The 20,966-nt window shown below is 47.2% G+C and overlaps 1 protein-coding gene and 1 long non-coding RNA gene across 10 annotated transcripts in view; one reads left to right on the plus strand and one right to left on the minus strand.

The window, feature by feature from the left end:
- Nucleotides 1–20,966, plus strand: part of CD58 (CD58 molecule) — a 74,318-nt gene that overhangs the window by 34,246 nt on the left and 19,106 nt on the right. For 5 of the 6 annotated variants that reach the window (XM_075071926.1, XM_075071927.1, XM_075071930.1 and 2 more), the window contains exons 3-7: nucleotides 3,439–3,684; nucleotides 5,113–5,211; nucleotides 6,516–6,560; nucleotides 9,079–9,150; nucleotides 10,562–10,612. In XM_075071926.1, the coding sequence (XP_074928027.1) occupies nucleotides 3,439–3,684; nucleotides 5,113–5,211; nucleotides 6,516–6,560; nucleotides 9,079–9,150; nucleotides 10,562–10,612 (513 nt within the window). Of the gene's footprint in view, nucleotides 1–3,438; nucleotides 3,685–5,112; nucleotides 5,212–6,515; nucleotides 6,561–9,078; nucleotides 9,151–10,561; nucleotides 10,613–13,467; nucleotides 13,548–20,966 lie in introns of all 6 variants that reach the window. The other variant, XM_032799906.2, reaches the window with a different exon arrangement.
- On the minus strand, nucleotides 898–20,343 carry LOC116836346 (uncharacterized). Of its 4 annotated transcripts, none has more exons than XR_012656948.1 (4): nucleotides 17,479–20,343; nucleotides 10,556–10,626; nucleotides 6,578–6,706; nucleotides 2,151–2,239 (listed from the first exon to the last, which is right to left on the minus strand). It is a non-coding gene; the product is annotated as an uncharacterized LOC116836346 (long non-coding RNA). The 4 variants fall into 4 exon arrangements; XR_012656949.1 differs by lacking the exon at nucleotides 2,151–2,239 and adding an exon at nucleotides 3,693–4,799; XR_012656950.1 differs by lacking the exon at nucleotides 6,578–6,706 and having other exon boundaries at nucleotides 898–2,239; nucleotides 19,992–20,343.

Raw genomic sequence — 20,966 nt, forward strand, 5'->3', positions numbered from 1 at the left:
AGCTGGAAACTGGACTTCAAGAAATCAAGTCCCTTCCAGCCCTATATTCCTTTGATTCTATAAGAAATAGAGGGGCAACAATATTTATTGGTTTGTCAAGAGAAAGAGAATCACTCAAATATCTGAAGAAGGGAGGGTGTGCTAATCGAAGTAGCAGGCTGGGAGTCAGAACTCAAGAGAGTCAATTTCCAGCTTTGCCATTAACACACTGTCCCATCTCGATAAGTCACTGAGGCCCAATTTAAAAAAAAACAGCCTCTTATTTTATGTGCCTTAATTTTTGGGTGCCTATTTCTAGACTCCTTGGGTCTGACTTTTAGAGGTCCTGAAGAATCACAGCTCCCATTGACTTCATCAAGAGCTGTAAATGCTCAGTACTGCTGAAAATCAGGCCCAGGTAGTCTAGAAATGGACACTGGAAAATGGAGGCAAACAAATTCAAGGCCTTTTTTTTGAAATTTAACCTTTAATCTCTCTGTTCTTCAGTTTTCCCCTGTGTAAAAAGGAGTTTAACACCTACTTCAGAGAGTGGTTTTGAGAATTAATGTTTGTAAATCTCCATAAAGATGAAGGATCCACACAAAGTAGTATTATTCATAGCGTAAGAAGGTTTAAGACCAATAGGGACCATTAGATCATCTCGTCTGACCTTCTGTATGTCACAGACCAGAGAATTTCAGCCAGTTACCCCTGTATTGAACCCAATACCTTGTGCTTGTCTAAAGCATATCTCCCTGAAATGCATCCAGTCTTGATCTGAAGATATCAAACGACACACGATCCACCACTCCCCTTGGTAATGTGTTCCTAAATTAGTCACCCACTGTTTTGTAATATGACAACAGAAAGTCTGAAAAGCTTAAAAATGAAAAAAAAAAAAATCAATAAAACTTATCAGTAGGAAAAACACTGTAAGAATCCAAACCCATGGAAAAGGTGAAAATGTCAGTCTATTATCTCCAGCAGATTCATGTCTTTATGTTGTAATGAGGTATAGCAATGGGTCTACGGAACAAAATTCACCTTGAAGAAAAAAAGCTCCTCACCTTCGGTGCGTTATTTAGTTGCAAGGCTGTTAGTTCAGATAGCTAGGCTAAGCATGGGCCATATACAGGGCACGACATTTTCTGAACAAAAACTAATATTTCACTGGTATATGTGATACAGTTAAGTAAGACTAAGGGCCAACTGAAAAGCAGCCCTCATGAACCCTGCTGGCCTATGCAGCCATGGTGGTTGCTTCTGGTTCAGAGGAGGGGTACTCCTATGTTAACATAGGCAATGGCATAAGAAGATGCTTTCCGCCCAAGAGCAGATTCAGTGGGACAAATTCAGAGGCTATGTGGTGTTAAGATATAGGCCAGTAAGAGGGGAGTGTAAGTGAGCCTGGGGGAGTGTAAAATAGTATACCTTGCAGACGCAGGGGCTGGAAGACAGAAATACAGCAGGAAAAACAACTAACAGGAGGGTGTCGGAAGGTGTATGTAAATAACCCCTCTCTCCCACCACACACTTTAACTTGTGTCATGTCCACTCCTCCCGCAAGTGTGTAAATGACCTACATCCTTGTAGCCTCCTTGCACCCAGTTCCTGGTGTGTAACTTGTACCACTTTCTACAGCATCTTAAATTTGACCCATAAGCTTTTCATTTCTTGTTTTCCCATCTGTCTGTCATCTATAGCTCTGTCATAATTTTTGTTGCAAAAAATAATCTGTTTCAAATTGCTGGCTGCTGGGCCCAGAAAAGTTACTTATTACCTTTGTATCGAGTGGGTCGAGTTTCATAAGCAGGCAGTCTTGACTGAGACACCCTGTCACTGGCGCTGGAGAGAGGTGTGACCAAAAATGAAAGCAATTCCTCTTGTGATTAACTTGCCAAGAAATCTGTTTCTGTGATTGCTGATTTCTCACTTGCTCCATTTGTGCGGTCTGCAGCTAGGACATCCTCACAAGAGCAACTGGCAGTGTTTTGAGCACCACTGGTCAGAAAGTGCTCCCACTCTGCTTTCTTCATGGTAGCTGTCTAGAAAGTGATAGAACTGCCTGTGGTTTTTTTTTGTTTGTTTGTTTTTTTTAAAGTCCTGAGTGATTTTGGCTCTGACTATATTCAAGATCATTTCCTTGAGGCATCTACTGATGGGTATTTGCACTCACATACACAACCTGATTTTTTCAGTGCCATTGTTGTGACTTAGGTTGGTGGTGATCACACCTTTGCTATTGTAGTGAATCCTTACGCTGTGGACAAGAGACAAATTGAACCCAGTGTGTGATCTCAGATACACAGGTGAAAATCTGTAGCGACTAAGCAGAAGTTACTGGAATTGCTCTGAATTTACAGTGATGCGACTGAGACAGAAATTGGCCTGATTTAATAAATAAACCATACACACGTGTACCTGAAGAGCCTGGTTCATCAAGTCCACTTTAACAAAAGAAAGTTTTTCTAGATGCTCGTGGCAGTCGATCCCCTATCCTTTTTGTGGACCCAGGCACCAGAGGGCGGCAGCAGCAGCACTCTCACACTTTTGTACCTGCCGTTCTCAGCTACATGCTTAAAATGGTGGGTGCCACATTTTGTGTTTTGTTCTGAAGGTGCTACTCCAGCATTTAACAAAAAAAAAAAAAAGTTTATAAAAATAGTATTTGATCATTAGCATCCGAGAACTGCAGAGGTGTTTTCTCCTTATTGATTAGTAAAATACTTCGCACGCTTTGGGCCTGGAGGCCCATATCCTACAAGTTCCGTGCAGGTGGTTCTCTATAGCTTTGTGAAGCTCATTGACTTTAGTGTCTGCTGTGCAGATGCAGGGGTTCTCTTCCAAGGATCAACTTACAGAATTGAGGCCAGTAGAGGTAATAATTTATAATAATAGTAATTTTTAGAGTGTAAGATGTCTTGGACCTATGCTATATACCATTACTATAGAATGTTGTCGTACCTTTTCGTAAGGGAAAGCAGCAGCATAGGGCAGAGAAGCAGAGTGTCACCTTAGTCCTGTAAAGAGTGGAGGGTTGATCCATCGAAGCCTCCCTACAGAAGAATTCCTATGGAAATCATTGGGAATGCTGCACAATAAAGGAGACTGCACTTTCCACAGGTTGAAACACTTGTAGGATTGGTCCTATTGTGAAGTAAAAAATAGCGACATCTGCACTTGAATCTGCTACCTGGAAAGCTGATGTCCTGTTAAAAGAGCTAGGCCCCCAATATAGTCTAAACACTTAAGTTTATTGTGTGTGTTACCGAACTGTTTATTGTGTGTATTACCAAACTGTAAGTATTGTTACTGCTGCTTGGTGACTGAACCAAATATCCTTTATACAGCTGGACTATGTTTTAAACTTTACACTCACAAACAGCTAGAAAAAGTGCTTTTGAAATGCAAAACAATGTGAAGTCAAACTAATGTAGATTTTTTTTTTTTTTCATCCAGCTCCTCCTCCACCATCAGTATTAAATTGCAGTGTCACTAATGGTCAGATTAGAATATCGTGTGCGATACAGTTCTCAAAGGATGTGCGCTACAGTTGGTATAGTAATGACAGAAAAATTGATGCTAATAGTCCTGTTCTCGAACTTGAAGAAAATGCAGACCCTTCAGGGGAAGTTTTGTGCGTCAGAGAAGTCTCCAAAACAAAAATCAACAGCTCAATCTCTCTGAGCGTATGCATCCCAGAGAGTAAGTATGTGGGTAAAAAGGTGTATGTAACAGTGAGAGGGGTCCAGGGACTAAGCTGGGAAATGAGATGTTCATTCAGACTGCAGGGTTCCTCTTGATATCTCAGAAATTATGTATAGAGTTTAAAAGGGAACAAAATGCAAAAGTCACTATAGCACAGTCTGTATGGTGTTAAAAGTGACTTTAGAGCTGGTGAAAAGTGCTAGATTGATAGTTAGCCCATTGCACAGAACATATAATGCAGGGATAGCAGTAGTGTAAGCTGTCAACTGCTACTGGGAATGAACTACTAAGGGAGAAGCGTGAGTTCAGTCTCCGTGGACAGAGTAAATCTTGGCCTCTCTGCTGAACCTGCCGATAAGGGGGTTTATTAATGTCAATTATGATGGTGGTCTTGTGTTGTGGAACCTGTCCTGTAAGAACTGGACAGAGTCTATCAAATCATTTCACATAACCTGCCAAGCAGTCATCAGAGGCTAGTGATTTCAGTCACTACTGACCTGGTCTGGATTTGCACTGGTGTTTTAGAAAATCGGGGATGGAAATATTTTCTCTCATTGCCACATTGGCAAATTCGTGTTTTAATTAACTTGTGAAACTCAGGGCCACAGAGTGTCACACGGGTTTGTCTATACCACAGAGGCACAGGTATGGTGCTGCAGCTATGCTGTTGTAGTGCAGACACATGCTGCAGCAATGGAAGGGGTTGTCCCATTGCTGTAGTAAACCCATCCCCTCCAGAGGTGGTTGCTCGGTCAATGGGATAATTCTTTGATTGGCCTAGTGGTGTCTACACCAGGGCTAAGGTCAGCTTAACTACGTCTCTCGGGTGTTGACTAGACCTGAGGTCAGGATTAGACATTTATAGGAATAAAAAGAATATCTACAGTTATACTGGATAGAGTGAAACATGTATATAGAACATAAACACTCCTGCTTTAGGGGCATAAGCCAATTTCTAACTGATAGGAGTTCGGAAGAAACTTCCTTTTATGGGCAGGTTATTCCATGGCTGTCCAGCATGATGATTTTTGCCCCTTCCTCTGAAGCATCAGGAACAAGCCACTGGTAAGACAGCAGGCTGGACAGTGTACTGTGATCTGGCATGGCAATTCCTACATTAGAAAATAGAAACTTTTTTGTTAACTTTTTAAAGGTAGGAAGCCTTTAAAATAGCTTGAGCATAATGTAACATACCATCATTGGGCCAAAGTCATCTCTGATGTAATTCCACTGGAGCTAGTGAGGGTGACACCAGTGACTGAATTTGACCCAATACTGTTTTCAAATTATTCCTATTTAAAAAAGTTTTACAATTGTATGTGCCTTTTAAACACACTTTCTCTGTAGACTTTTGACTCAAATGAGGTTGTTTACAGCACACTGAAATGTTTTTTATTAGCTAATTATTCATTTTTTTTCTTTAAGGTAATAAAAGTATTTCAAGAGGTAGAGATGGTTTAATAGCAATTTTTGTTATTCTTCTCCTTCTCTTCATGGTCACACTCTTCGTTCTGTGGAAAAGAGGTATGTAACACTTTGTTTGTATGTGCTGTGTGATTTTGCTGCATTCTAAGTTTCAGTAGGATGAACATAAGCTTTTGTGCATCAAAATGCATTTTAGTTATGTAATTAATAAGCCCAGCTTATCTCTCTAAAGGGCTGGGGGACTTGAGAACAAATTCACTTTAACTTTCTTAGGGCTAAATCCTGGGCTTTGTACACATCCCACAACAGGCACATCCTGACAGTGTGTGTGTGAGTAGGTGCAGTTCTTCTGGAGCTGCTGCTTTACCAGAATCTGTGACCACTCTTTGTCCCATCTGCATGCGTGTCTGGGGAGTGAGCCTATAGATCCAGGTAGTTGTTATGCCTCTGACCGCCATTGTCCCTACAGGTGTTTTTGTGTGGAATTTGACGTGCAGGGGGTTGAATGCTCCCTTTTGGTAGAGGTTCCCTGAGTCCTGTACAGAGAGACTGTACTGGTTTTGCTGCCAGTTAAATATTACATGCCTGTAGCAGGAAGGGCAGGACTTGGCCATTAGCCACGCCCCCCCTGCCCCTTCTGCTAATTACTTTTCAATTAATACTGTGGGCTGAACTGGCTTGGAAAAAAGATGCCCATTCCCCGGCCACCCCTCAGAAGCAAGCACAGACATAGCGCCGATCCTAGAGGTGCTCTGCGTGTAGAGCGCTCATTGACTTCAGTGGGACTTCAGCATGCCAAGGAGCGCCAGAGCTGAGCTCATTGGCTGCAAAAGCAGCACAGAGCGCCGTTCTCATTATGTCTGACAATGGCCTCAACAGGGGCACTCTACATGCAACTTACTCCTAGGAGGAATCAAATGATCATTGTGTGTTTGGAGCAGGAGCTCTAGGTATGGATCTGCAAATACAGTTTGTAGATATTTATTACTTATGGACCGTATGCTCTCTCTTGATCACTATCCATTTTGGGTCCTTTCTCTTAACAGAAATGGAAGCCCCATGGAGATGTCTCTACGTTTGCTAGCTCGACCCAGAATTAAGGCAGTTATGATCTGCTCTGCTGCTTCCAGTCAATTATATTTTATCTGGTGTGCACTTATTTACAGAATTTACCCTACTGTATGTGTGTGTCTCATTTACAGCCTATTCTCTGCACACACACTCTTCCACCCAAAATTAGATTGTGAGCTCCTTGGTACAGGGGCTACTTTGTTGTTCTGTGTTTGTATAACACCTAGCACAATGGGGTCCTATTCCATGACTAGGGCTCCTAGGCGCTACAATAATGTCAAGAATAATAAGAAATGACACATCTGCTTTGTTTCTTTCTTTTCTCCCTTAAGGTTTGCTTTCCAGCATTCTCCGTCGAGTACCCACAAAGCACTCAGGTAAACGTTACACTAACCTTATGGGCTCATTATACACTGTATGCAGCTCTTCATAATTGAGGCTTCACAACAATATTCTTGCTGGTAACAGAATGTGTTGACGCACTGTTGAGGGTTTCTTTGTAGACCCTTGGGCTCTTGTGTTCCTGTTATGAAGAGCATGGAGAGAGATTCCTGAGACATAGATTTATAGTTTGAGAACTTTTATTTTCCCTGTTGAGCCCACCAAGGGGTTTCATCTTGGGAGGACAGGACATTGGCTGGCAGGAACCCTACTCTTTGGTTGATGCTATTTAATGTATGGTCTGTGGTTGATAAATGCCCTTCACAAACCCTGGCTGGATGATTCATCTGGCTCTTTGCTAGCTCAGCTCGCCAGACAGGCGTTCAGTGCCTGCTAGGAATGAATGGTAGGAATGAGTGTCGCTGTTTTGTTTGTATCGGGTTTCAAGTTGGGAGGGGGTCACTGGTGGGTGTGGGCCTAACTGACGTGAAGGAAAGAGAGAATTGTTTGGGGTAGAACATGAGAGGGGGGTTAATTTGGGAATAGGTGTGGTATACAGGGTGCCTCATTAGACTTCTGAACTTTTTCCTGAGTTAAGAGAGTTCTTGTCTGCTCTGGCCCTGGAATTGCCCAGGCTGCTTTTGTATTTGAAAAGCAATGGGTTGGGATTATAATTGAATCTTGAGATATGAAAGCCATTCTAATGCTTCTGGGGTAGCTAGATGGATCCCCCTTATGCCACTCTGTGCGTTAGTGGGGCCATTGTCTGATGTATTGCATGGTTTGTACCTCACCACGGTCACAATTTGGTTATTCTTTGATTTTCCATTTGTGGAGGAGATACCCACACCTTCTGTGTGTTTTCTGAATGTGGTTGGGTGCTGTCCACTGCTTTCTGGGGAAGGCAGAACCCCAAGACTTTGTTCATTAGATCTTCAATCAGGTCTTTTTTTTTTTTTTTGAGACGTCACAAGCAGCTTGTGATTCAAGCCAACAAGAACTAGTGTTTTTTTCCATTGGCTTGTAGTGTTGATGCATGGATCCAGAAGGGCTTCTTGGAGTTGAGTCAGGAAAGTGGCAGTGAATTGAGGTCTTGGCGTATCAGCAGGTCTGGAGTGGCCAGGGTCTTGTACTCCCAAACAACCGCAGCGTCTTGTGTGATGTTGGCTGCTGCAGTACCCACCATACTGAAAGCCACGGTATTGGCATTGATTTGAGAAAGCTGCTAACAAGACATATGTCTTAGGTGACTTTGCTGTCCACATTGGCGATGACTTTTGTGGGCTTTGCTGGAATCTCATGCTTGGCATGTCAGTCATAGGCCTCTGTCATGAGATTTTGGTTCTACGTGGGGCTGGGCGCTATGGATCCTGTTTGGAGATTGAGGATGAAAGGTAGTCCTTTGTTAGGATCAGACCATGACCATGTGCAGTTTGAGGTCAAGGCCAATCCATGTTTCCTTCAGATCCATCAGAAGGTGATGGACCCTGCTAGGTTTCAGGTTTTTCTGCAGGAGAATACTCCATATCTAGTGGCTCACTCTAGCAATGTGCCAATAGGGTATTATGATCACTTTTGTCCTCACCCATTAGTACTGAGTCTCCAAAGCATCCTCTTTCTTTGCATCATCTGCTCAGATCATCTTGGTGTACACGTGACCTACACCAGATAAAATATACGAAGCAGGCGTTATGGCATCAGGCACAGAAACTGCACACTGTTCCATTGCATCACTGAGAATGTCTGAGCTGTCATGGTGAGGCTGGAATGGAGACAGAGCTTTTTCTCAACCTTTGCATTCATCTGGCATAACTGTCCCAGGTGGTTGAAGCCTGGTGGTTCTCGGGTGCCTGCATTACAATGTTGTGAAGAATTTTCTAATTACTAAACAGTCAAGTTTGATTGGATTCAAACTGGGGGGGTTGCTTTCGGGGGGCAAACTTGTGTCTGAAAGTTGCTGATGTCCTCAGTTCCCCATCAGGGAAATGGAGACAGTTATGTCCTACATCAGAGAGGTGTTGCAAGGATAAAGCCATATTTGTGAGGCACTCAACTGTTACAGTGATAAAGTACATCACTAAATGGACGCTCACGCCTCTTTCTGCGAATCATCATGGCAGTTTAAATCAGCTAGCGCACATGAGTTAACAATCCGTAGAGTTTAATTATCTGGGGAGGGAGGGGCCTGTTCTCAGCGAATGGCCCTCAACTTCACTTCCACTGATCTGACAGAGCCTGAGTTTGTTGGTGCAAGGTCCATTTTTTTACTCAGCTTCTTGAGGTTGAGTTAAAGTGGGTTAGAAGTGGTTTTGTTTTGTTTTTGGATCTTCTCTTTACTTCTGTATTAGTGTAGTATTTTACTGAATTATGAGTTTGCTCCTTGAGTCGTATAATTGGTTTCATTTTGTGAATAGAAAATTTTAAATAATTCTTGATCTGAGGTTTTTGACATTTTTATGTTGATGTGCTTTGGGATATTTTTTACACATACAAGTTTGTACTTCATTTGTTTAGCTGTATATAAGCCTGAAGAACAACACCTTACAGATGATAACAGATTCCCGGAAGAAAGTGGCCAAAAAGAAGGTGAGAGTGCTGGAATATAATATATTTGTACTGGCCACACTGCTATCATTAATCATCTGTTAGCATTTTTAGTACAAACCCTGTGGTCCAGGGATTTATACATCATCTGTAAAAACTGCTCCAGGCTGGAACCTGACATACAAAGGGCCTCATCTGCCTTGTGTCACAATTGACTTCATTGTGAGCAAGTTCAGTCCCAGTGTCTCAGCTGAGGAGCAAATAAAGTTTTAAAAAATTCATACAAATCTGTTTCACTGGAATTTTGAGTTATAAATCAGCCTATAGATAGATATTTAGATGTTGGAATTGCCAGGCTGGATCAGACCCAGTTTTGGTGCTGATCTTGTTCAGAATGCTGTCTCTGGCAATGGCCGGTATCAGATGCTTCACAGGAAGAAAGCCCGTAATGGATGATTGATTACAGAATACTTGCCCATGAAGGAAGTTTACTTCCTGGCCTCATAAATCAGAGGTTGTCTGATGCCCTGAAGCATAAGGGTTTATATCCCTTCTAATTTTTATCTTACCTAATGTAACTATAGATGGTCTCATTATTCATAGAAATATATTAATAGAAATACAAACATTCCCTTTTGAAAATTCTAATAATTATTAGTATTAGATAAGAAAAATATCTACAGCTAAATTGGGTGACTTGGCACGAAAGTACAGGACCACAGTGAGCTTTGTCCTTTCCTGAAATGTCTTATGCTATAATTGGACAGAATTAACTCTATTAACGTTTAAACCAGAGAGCGGGTTTTCTCCTCCACGTGAGAGATTCCAGGGCCCAGTAGCTTTCAACAAGATTTCCCAGATGAATTTCCACTGAATGACTAGCATACACAGAGAGAGGCATCACAGAAAATACTGTAGGGAGAGTCCTTTCTCAGATCTATGCTTTCTCAGTTTCTCCTGACCTGAAACCTTTCCTGGTCTCTTTCTTTTTTCCTTCTCACTTCCCAGTTCCCTACTTACATTCTCCTGTCCTTCATTTAGTATTCACGCCAGCTCCTGTTCACCTGCTAACTCAGCACCTGAATTCTTCATCCCTCCTCTCCCTCTCACAACATTTTCCAACTACCCTCTTTGGGCAGATTCCAGGCCCCCTCTCTCTGGCACTGGCTCTTCCCCCTCCAGGGCAGCATTCTGAGCTGCTGCATCACAGCTACTGCGGGTACTGGTGCCCGGGTCAGGGTTACTACATACATGGGGTTTGAGGGGCAGGCCTTTGGTTGTTTTGGTGGGCTCACCAAAGTTGATAGACCTGTGTTTTAAGCCAGTGGAAATCATTCCCTGGTGTTCCAAACCAGAGAGTTTAGTCTGAAGAACCTGGCTATATCTTTAACACTGGTAAAGCTTGCTAACCATTGTATCTTTTAATTTTTTTATCCATGTTACATACCTGCAGATCCTGAATATGAAAATTCACGTGATTTTGAAGTTGCAGCTGATCAATCAGGTACTGAGGTTGTGCTATAGAGGAGTGAAAAACAAGGGCAGTCAGACTGTGCATCTGGAGACTTAAAGTATAAAGAATTCCATTTGGAGTGGGAGTCAGGAGACTTGCATTCTGTTGTCAGTGCTGCCATTGACCTCCTGTGTGACCTTGAGCAAATCCCTTCCCTTCTCCGTTCCCCAATTTCTCTGTCTTTAAGATGAGGATAACAATACTTACCCTTCCTTGTAAAGAGCACTTTGCATCCCTAGATCTCAAAGCCATGTAAGAGCAAAGTTTTACCATTAAGACACTGTATGAGAAACTCTATGACACATGAACAATTTGCCAGTGACACGCTCTGTAAACTCTGAGAGGAATGCACAGGGCTGCTTTCAAAACAGTTTCCACACAGATTATCCCAGCCAGGCCGTGCAGTCATGACAAAATTGCATAGTCAGCATTGTCATGGTCACTGCAGACAGATCTAAACTAATCACCGTAGATGCCTGACCTTTGTCCATTGCTAGGAGGGAACCCTAAACGAAGAGTCTCTATGCTGGACCCAGCACAAAGCCCCAAGAGATTGAGAAAATCTTGAGGATTTATGATGGCTCTGAAGTTGCCTCACCATTACCATGGTTCCAAAATGCCACACTGGAGCTGGCTGAAAGTTGGGATTTCCAGTTCATGAGAAATCTCAGCATTTTGAAGTTTCTCATGAATCAGGAATTCTGATATGATTTCAGTTCAGATACAAAATGAAGCTAGCTTCCTGGGATGGTAGCTGCAGAGTGAAATTGACATTCTTCATTGCAGCTGTGAAACTGACAAGTATGTCAGTTTCCATTAGCAGCTCCCGGGGCTCTCAAGGCATATCTACATAAGGCGAAGAGACCTGCAGCAGGGCAGTGCCTGGCCCAGGTCACCTGACTCAGACTTGGGCGGCAGAGCTAAAAAATTGCTGTGTAGATGTTTTGGCTCAGGCTAGAGCCTGAGCTCTCAGACCCTCCACCCTCACAGAGTGCCATAGTTCAGGCTCCAGCCTGAGCCTGAACGTCTATACAGCTGTGTCAGCCCCAAGCCTGAGCCCTGCAGGCCTAAGTCAGCTGACTTGGTCCAGTCATGGGTGTTTTATCCATGTGTAGACGTACCCGAAGGGTTTGGTGCTCTGGAGCAGCTGGCCCAAGATTCTGGAAGCTCTGGGCAGTCTGTGTCCAGGAGCCACAGCCCCTGGTGGCTGTCAAAGGACCCCCAGGCTCCCTGCTGCATGACAGGGAGCTTGGAAGCCCTGAGAGCCCATAAGTTTTTCAGGCTCCTTCCTGCAGAGCTAGGAAACGAGCCCCAGTTAGTCAACTCTCCCAGGGCTTTCAGGCTTCTGGCTCTATGTGAGGGAGGCTGGAAACTCTGGGGTTGTGGGGCTACCCCAGGGCCATGGACCTAGAAGCCTGGAGTCCCCTGTCCTGGGGCAGATGGCCATAATGGAACTGACATAACCAAGACAGTCTGTCCATTCTGACTGTGTCCCAGGGCTGCTCTATGTGCCACAGCACACCCAAAATTGCCCCTCCCCCAAAGCATCCATCCCACCACTTTGTTCCCTATGCTGGGGCCTGAGAGAGCATCATTGAAGAGTGGCCTAAAGGAGTGCGGGCTCTGGGGTTGGGCCAGGGATGAGGGGTTTGGGGTGAGGACTCTAGGATGGGGCTGCAGGAGAGTGTCCTCCTCCCCCCACAGCGGCTCTGGGGTTGAGGCCAGGAGAGAGTCTTCTCTACCTGCTGCAGCAGCTCAGTGGCTGGGGCTGGGGGAGAAGTGTCTCTCCCTGTCACTGCTCCGAGGCTGTGGGGGAGAGGCATATTTCCTCCCCACGCCACAGCTCCGAGGATGGAGGAGGTAAGTGCGCGGTCCTTGGCGGCATCCTGCACAGCCCCTCAAGCACCTTAGCGGGAACTTAGCTGGAAACTCTCTGGGGTTGTGGGACTACTCCGGGGCCGTGGACCCTAGAAGCCTGGAGTCTCCCATCTTGGGGCAGATGGCATAGTGGAACTGACATAACTGAGAGAGCCTGTCAAACATGGCTGCATCCCCGGGCTGCCCTGTGTGCCACGGTTCTGCTCCAAATCGCCCCCTCCCCCAAGGCGTCCATCCCATCACCTCATCCCCTTTGCTGGGGCCTGAGAGAATGTCATTGAAGGAGGGCCTAAAGGCAGCGATCTGCAGTGCCTAGGGCAGGACAGTTCTCTCTCCAGTGAGAACTAGGGGGTGTAGGGCTCCTTTACACCGGTCTAGCCCTGCTAGAGAGGGGCTGTTGCGAGTATCTCACCCAGTGCCCTTGTCATGTAAAATGAGAGGATTTGATTAGGAATCTTTAAAACATGGAACCCAAAATGCCATTGTTAGCTGCTCTGTAGACTAGAACTACACTTTAAAAGATCCTCTGGCACTTCTGGTAAGAACAGGGGTTTGCTCAGGTACACTAGGACAGAATTTCCCCTGCTTCCACAACTTGTGCAATATGTTATGTGCTAACTAGTTGCCACTCTCCACCCCAGAGGTGGCTACATTTCAGTACACGTGTAGTTTGTGAAGTGCTTTGGGATCATTCTAGCATGACAAATCTAAGGTTTAAATGTAAGTGTAAAATAGTAACAGCTCCCATTGTCCGAATTATTTCATATAAACTGCAGGAAATGGCCGAGTGCAGCGGAGATGATCAAGGGCATTTGCTGGGAACAGAAAAGTAGGAGAGGTTGGTGGGTTCACTAATCCCAACTGGTAACCAGTCCCCAGCAGGTGGCCGGAGTAGAATTCATAGTTGCCATTGAAACTGTTAGTGTTCTGTACTTCTGAAGTTTATATCATAGTCGTTCCCCTTTCAGATGAAGCAACAAAGTTGGTGCAGATAGAAGGTGTGCCAGTGATCCTCCATTGTGTTAATGAAAGCCAAACTGAGAAAGATGTATGTGGCTGTCAAATTGTGGCCAGAACTGAGGCACAGAAGTGATGGAATGAGCAGCCAGAGAGAGAAGCCCAGGGCTGTAAAGATAGAAACAGGGTCCTTGTGAAGGGATGGGAGGGGATGAAACTATCACTGTTTCAAAGCGGAGTGGGAGGGAGGGTTTGGGCTAGATCCACAAAGGGGCTTAGGTGCCTGTAACTAGTGTTTACCCAGCTAAGTTCTAGTTTTCGGTGTCACTATCTCTGAGCATGTCAAGCTCCACTCAGAACGGGTGTGAGGAGGAAGTGGCAGTGTCCTTCCTGATAACTTTTAGCCCAGTGGTTAGGGTACTCACCCAGAACATAGGAGACTCTGGGTCAGTGCCCGCCTCTTTCTGCCACCTATAGGGCACCTAAGCCATCTGATACTAGAAGAGGGGTGGTTCTTCTAGTGCTTGCTCATATCCATTCCAATTAGGTGTGCATGCACTGTGTGCATGGCCGTTGGAAAGTTTTTCCCCTAGCAGCATCCATCGGGTCGGCTGTGGAGCCTCCTGGAGTGGCGCCTCCATGGCACTCAATATATGACCCAGCCAACCTGGGGCCCCCTCATTTCCCTCTTACCGCCCGTGACGGTCGTTGGAACTGTGGTTTCTTGCTCTGCAAGTTCTTCATGTTTCCCTAGTGTTGTAGATAGTTGTTGTTTGCTTTTGTTGGTAGTTCTTTGTTTTTGTTGTAGTAGTTAATGGTAGTTGGGTTGGGGGGGGTTACCTTTCCAAAGGCTGTTTTCTTTGGGGGTCTCATGCCCAAGTCACCAGGGTTCAAGTCCTGCACATCCTGCTCTATGCCCATGCCAATGGGCAACCCCCATGACTCTTGTCTAAAGTGTCTGGGGGAGGCTCACCAAGCCAAGAAGTGCAGGTTCTGCAAGGATGTCGTCCTTGGATTAAAATGGAGTGGGACTTTCACCTGAAGCAGCTCCTTATGGAGGTGGCTCTTAGTCCCCAGCCTCCTTCAGCGTGGCAGGACCCGGCACCAAGCTCTTCAGTGCACAGCGCCCTGGTGGCGGTGGTGGAGGCAGCACCTCGGAGGGACTCTGGGCGAGACCCGCGGCACCTCCGCTCCCCGGCACCAAAGCCAGCGACATCAACCCTTCACAGAGACCGTCCACCCTGGAACCAGTCACTGTGGCGCGTCTCAGAGGGGAGCGCCCAGGGGTGAAGGTCGTGGACCCAGCACCGTTGACTTCGGCCCCACTGGGGGACCCATTCAGTCAGGTGCCACTTGACTCCCCAACCCACAGTGTTGTGGAAATCCAGCTGCCTTCCACCCCGGACACCTCTGTGGCTGTAAGGGACCTCATCACCATGATGGCACTGGGTCTCCTCTGCTCCACGCCAAGTCTCCAGTGCCTCAGCAGATGGCACCATCTCGAGGCAAGCTGGTGTTGATCTGACCATCGCACTGCAGGGTCTGTTGGCCCAGCCTCGACACCGCTTAGAGTCTCGGCACCGCTCCCCATCGCGGCGCCGGTTGTACTCATGGTGCTGGTTCCCGATAGCAGTGCTGCTCCGCCTACTGGTCGATGTCACGGAGCAGGTCCTGGACCCAGCACCGATCCCGGCACTGTTCACTGTCCCGGTGCAGCTCCAGGCCAGGGTACGACTCCAGGTCCCGGCATTGCTCCCCAGCCTTGTGGCGCCGCTCTCCTTCTCTTTGATGCTGCTCCCTGGTGCAGCTCTGCTCTACACAGCCCTGGCCCTCATGTTCCAGCTCTCGTTCCTCGGGTTCGGAGACGGGATCACAGATTTTGAACCATGGCCATCCTGATGTGGGGGCAGGATCGTGGCAGGTGCACAGACAGGGGCCCACCTAGTGGCTGTTCTGGTCCCCATGGGCGTACTACCAGGCCCAAGGTGCACAATCTGGAGCTTCCTGGGTGACCACCTCTGAACCGCGATTTCCGGAAGCCTCAGCTAGTTGGCCTGTTCCTGGAGGTGTGGAGAAAATGTCAGGCCCTGTCCCTACCTCGGGGCCCCTCTGACTGCGGTTCCTGAGCCTGCACCTGCAGTCAGCAACATGGGGCGTCAGGCCTCTATAGAGCAGGGGGTTCAGGATGACCTTCTCCCCACCTTGGCCTCTTCATCCTCCTCCCCTGATGAGTCTGTGGTGGGCACCTCTATCTCCGGGCCACACCCGATAAATATCTGTGCCCATCAGGACCTCCTACTTCTGGAACAGCCTTCCAAGAGGAGCAGTGGAAGCAAAAGACCTATCCGGCTTCAAGACTAAGCTTGATAAGTTTATGGAGGGGGTGGTATAATGGGATAGCCTAATTTTGGCAATTAATTGGTCTTTGACTATTAGCGGTAAATATGCCCAATGGCCTGTGATGGGATGTTAGATGGGGTGGGATCTGAGTTACTACAGAGAATTGTTTTCTGGATGTCTGGCTGGTGAGTCTTGCTCACATGTTCAGGGTTTGGCTGATGGCCATATTTGGGGTTGGGAAGGAATTTTCCTCCAGGAAACACTGGCAGAGGCCCTGGGAGTTTTTCGCCTTCCTCTGCAGCGTGGGGCATGGGTCACTTGCTGATGGATTCTCTGCACCTTGAAATCTTTAAACCACAATTTGAGGACTTCAGTAGCTCTGACATGGGTTAGGGGGTTGATACAGGAGTGGGTGGGTGAAATTCTGTGGCCTGCGTTGTGCAGGAGGTCAGACTAGATGATCCTAATGGTCCCTTCTGACCTTTAAGTCTGTGATTCTATGATTCCTGTGCCGAGTGGCCTGCAACATGAATCTACAGGGTGAAGAGGTCGTGAAATCCGAGGACCCAGTGGTGGACATTTTTACCCCGGTAGGTTCATCGAGGGTGGCCTTGCCCATCATCAAGACCATCCAGACCAATTCCAAAACCATTTGGCAAACCCTGGCATCCATTCTCCCTACGGCCAAGGGGGTTGAGCATAAATATTTTGTCCCCTTGAAGGGGTACGACTATCTGTTCATGCACCTGCGGCCCTGCTCACTTGTGGTTGCAGCCATAAATGAAAAAGAGAGGCAAAGACAGCTGGTCCCAGCTCCCAAGTTGAAGGATGCCAAGTGGCTGAACTTGTTTGGCCACAAGGTGTACTCCATGGGTGGGCTCCAGATCAGGATTGCCAATCGACAGGCTCTCCTGAGCCGCTAAGACTTTAACTCCTGAAACTCCATGCTGAAGTTCAAGGAGCTTGTGCCTCCTGAGTCCAGGGGGGAGTTTGGGGCCCTTGTTGATGAGGGCAAGACAGTGGCACGGGTCTCTTTGCAGACCTCACTGGATGCTGCAGACTCAGTCACGTGCACTTTGTCCTCAGGGGTTGCTATGAGGTGCATCTCCTGGCTGCAAGCCTCTGGCCTGCCTCCTGAGGTACAGCAGACACTGCAGGACCTGCCCTTTGACAGGGATGGCCTGTTCGCGGAGCAGACCGACTCTCAGCTGCACAGCCTTAAGGACTCAAGGGCGACTATGAAGTCCCTGGGTATGCACACCCCAGCAACCCAGCGGAAGCGCTTCAAGCCGCAGCAGCGCACCTACCCTCCTCGGCCGAGGCAGGACTTTTGCAGGTGGTGGGGGCGGAATGGCAGGAGGAAGCCCTCCAACCCCACATCTGGGCCAGGCCAGGGCCCAAGCAAACCATCAGGGGGTCCAAGCAGGCCTTTTGAAGGGATGCCCAAGGAACAGCATACCAGACTTACCCCCAGATCCTTCCCTGCCCTTTTTTAATGGTTTATCCCACTTCCACTGTGCATGGTCCCAAATAACCTCAGACCGCTGGGTCCTCCGCATGGTGGAAGTGGGATACTCTCTCCAATTCTGCTCCTACCCGCCCTCCCACCTCCATTCCCTGTCTCTCTTCAGGGAGCCTTCTTACGAGCAACTCCTTATTCAGGAGTTTCAGGCACTCCTCACCTTGAGAGCGGTAGAGGAGTTTCCGCAGGAACTAAGGGACAAGAGGTTCTACTTCCCATACTTTCTGATTACCAAGGCCAATGGGTGTTTCTGGCCCATTCTGGACCTATGCGGGCTCAACAAGTTCATGGTAAAGTTGAAGTTCTGCGTGTTCTCCCTGGGCACCATTATCCCTTCCCTGGATCCTGGAGACTGGTACGCCACCCTTGACATGAAAGATGTATATTTCCACATAGCGATTCATCTGGCGCCCAGGCACTTCCTGCACTTCGTGGTCAACCACTAACATTAGCAGTTTATGGTCCTTCCATTCAGCCTTTCCACGGCTCCACGAGTGTTCACCAAGTGTATGTCAGTCATGGCTGCCTTCCTCCATCGACGGCAGGTACAGGTGTATCCCTACCTTGATGACTGGTTGCTTCGGGGCTGCACCAGAGAGCAGGTGCAGTCCCTCTTCCACTTGGTCAGGTTTACCATCGAATGGCTGGGTCTCCTCAACGTGCCAAAGTCTGCCCTGGAACCAATCCAGAGGATCAAATTCATCATGGCGGTGCTGGACTCTGTTCAGGCACGGGCCCTCCTACAGGACTCCCGTTTCCAAGCCATCATGGGCATCATTCGAGGCCTTCAGCGAGTCCCGACCTTGACAGCAAGGGGATGCCTGAGCCTCCTCGGCCACATGGCTTCATGTACATATGTGACCCGGCATGCCAGGCTCTGGCTCCGGTTGCTACAAGCTTGGCTCGCCTCCGTCTATTGCCCAGGGCATGACAGCCTGAATTTGGCGGTCACTGTCCGGAAGCGGGTCATCACCTCCCTCTGCTGGTGGTTCAACCCCCAAGTGGTGTGCAAGGGAGTCCCTTTCCAGAGTCCCCAGCCTTCCTTGTCTCTGGTCACAGATGCGTCGGCTATGGGATGGGGGGCTCATCTGGGGAACCTTCAGACTCACGGCCTGTGGTCGTGGGTCGAGCTCTCCTTCCATATGAACATCAGGGAGTTAATGGTGGTGTGCCTTGCTTGCCAAGCCTTCCAGGAGCACCTGCAGGGTCATTGGGTGGTGGCTTTCATGGTCAACACCATGGCCATTTTCTACATCAACAAGCAAGGGGGACATATTCCTCCCCTCTCAGCCAGGAAGCCATTTGGCTGTGGGAATTCTGCATAGCCCACTCCATTCACCTAGTTGTGTCCTTTCTTCCCGGGATCCAGAACATGCTGACGGACCACCTCAGCAGGTCCTTCAACTTGCATGAGTGGTCTCTCTGAATAGATGTCATCCACTCGATCTGCCAAAGGTGGGAGTTTCCCCAGGTGGACCTGTTTGCCACCTGCAGCAACAGGAAGTGTCCCACATTCTGTTCCTTTCAGGGTCACTGCCCGGGCTCCCTCACGGACGCTTTCCTGCTTCCTCGGATGGGTTGCCTACTCTATGCCTTTCCTCCGTTCCCCCTTGTGCACAAGGTCCTGCTCAAGATCCGCAGAGATGGGGCGAGGGTGATTCTGGTGGCTCCAGTGTGGCCTCACCAGAGTTGGTACACCACGCTGTTAGAGCTGTCGGTGGAGGTTCCAGTCCCATTGCCTCTTCTTTCTGACCTGCTTACTCAGGATCATGGTTGCCTCTGTCATCCCGACCTGCGGTCTCTCCACCTCACAGCATGGATGTTGCATGGCTGAACCCTATGGAGCTTTATGTTTGGACCCCGTAAGGCAGGTCCTGCTTGGCAGCAGGAAGTCCTCTACTAGAGCCACATATCTGGCGAAGTGGAAGCACTTTTTTCGTGTTGGTGTGACCATCGCTGCACACACCCCCTCCGGGAGTCAGTGCCTCTCATTCTGGACTACCTCCTGCATCTGAAACAGCAAGACCTGGCAGTGTTCTCCATGAGGGTTCACCTCGCTGCCATCTTGGCCTTCCACCCGGGCGCGTCTGGCAGCCCATCCCCAGCACCAAGAGGAGCTGTTCTAGGTGTTGGCTGTGCTCCAAGCCATGTGAGATGCGCGGTAGGTACCAAGTTAAATGGAATGTTGCGCACAGCTTAAAGGGAAGGTGAGTTACCATACAGTCTACTCCAGCCAGGCTCCACAGTTGAGAGAAAACCTTATCGTCAACAGCATCAAAGCTACAGCATAGACACTTGAGCTTTGTCTATTGCTGGGAGGAGACCCAAGCCATGAGAGGATTCCAGATGGTGCCGAAGTTGCCTTGCTATTACCATTAACACAACCTTGCCCCAAACACCACCTTAGAGTCAGGATGATAATTAGCAACACTATCGACATCAAGTGAGAAGTTTTTTTTTTTTTTTTTTAGCATGTTTTTATTTGAGGGAATCTAGCACCCTACACTCAGGTTTGGAGGCACCAACAATGGATCCAGTACCTCCCCCCTTGATTTCACTATCTGTGAGGTGTACAGGGTACAGTTAGCAGGCAGCAGCCCAGCACCTGTCATGAGCTCAGGCTGGCTGAAATGCAAAGAGATGATGTGGTGTGTCTCTCTGCCGGACACTCACCTGCTCCCACAGATGCACTGGCAGCTGAATCTGAGCAGTCATGTCAGCACAAAACTTATCTCTGCTTTAAAGCAACCAAGGATCTTTCAGCCTACTGTGCTCCCTGGCTGCTTGATGGCTCCTTTAACTTCCTCCCTCAGCTGTGGGCTCTTGCTGAAGAGTTGAAGATACAGGGAGGGGAATAGGAACTGGTGAGCAGCGATAAAGGCTGCTGTGCCCTAGCCAGAATGCTTAGTGTGGAGGAGGGGAAAGCTGCTTGGTTTGTGCTGCCAGGCATAGCGATCACCTTTGTCTTTTAGAGAAAGAAAAGTTATTCTCTGTGGTGGTGGTCAAATCCAGAGTAGTGTGGAAGGTAATGGGCTTGATTCTTCACTGTCTTGCCCCTTAAAGTAGTTATTTGCATCTGTGCAAAGTGCCTGTAAAACTATCAGTCAGAACAAATAGTACTTTACACCCACTGTGCACAGGTGTAAGTGGGAGCACAAGGTGCAGAGAATCAGGTCCTAGCATAGATTGGGTGCTTAGGCTTTCTAGAGGCAGTAGATCATAGAATGCAAAATTAATAATATAATTTATTCTTATGTCAGGTTATTACAAACTTCCCGGTACCTTTACTGAATTTTAAGAGAGATGTACAATTATTTTTATACACATTATTCTTGGAGAATATGAGAACTTCCATGTTTATTTGTTGCTTATTTAATTATGTGAAATGTTCACGCTAAGGAGATTCTTAGGAAATCTGCTTTCTGTGAATTAGTAACAGGATCCCAGAGTGTCAAAGGAAAATAACATGGTGTTTATTACCTCAAACGTGTTTATTCAGGCTTTGAAATGCCGCTTATAACTTTTATTTTGTTTTAAAATGCTATACTTTTTATACTATATTTTTGAAATATGTATATAAGTGTTTTGTGCTTTATACAGAATATTTAATAGAAATCTTTAATTTCAAGGTGTAAATGTACTATTAAT

Source organism: Chelonoidis abingdonii, chromosome 1, assembly GCF_003597395.2.
Source record: "Chelonoidis abingdonii isolate Lonesome George chromosome 1, CheloAbing_2.0, whole genome shotgun sequence".
Taxonomy (NCBI): Eukaryota; Metazoa; Chordata; order Testudines; family Testudinidae; genus Chelonoidis; species Chelonoidis abingdonii.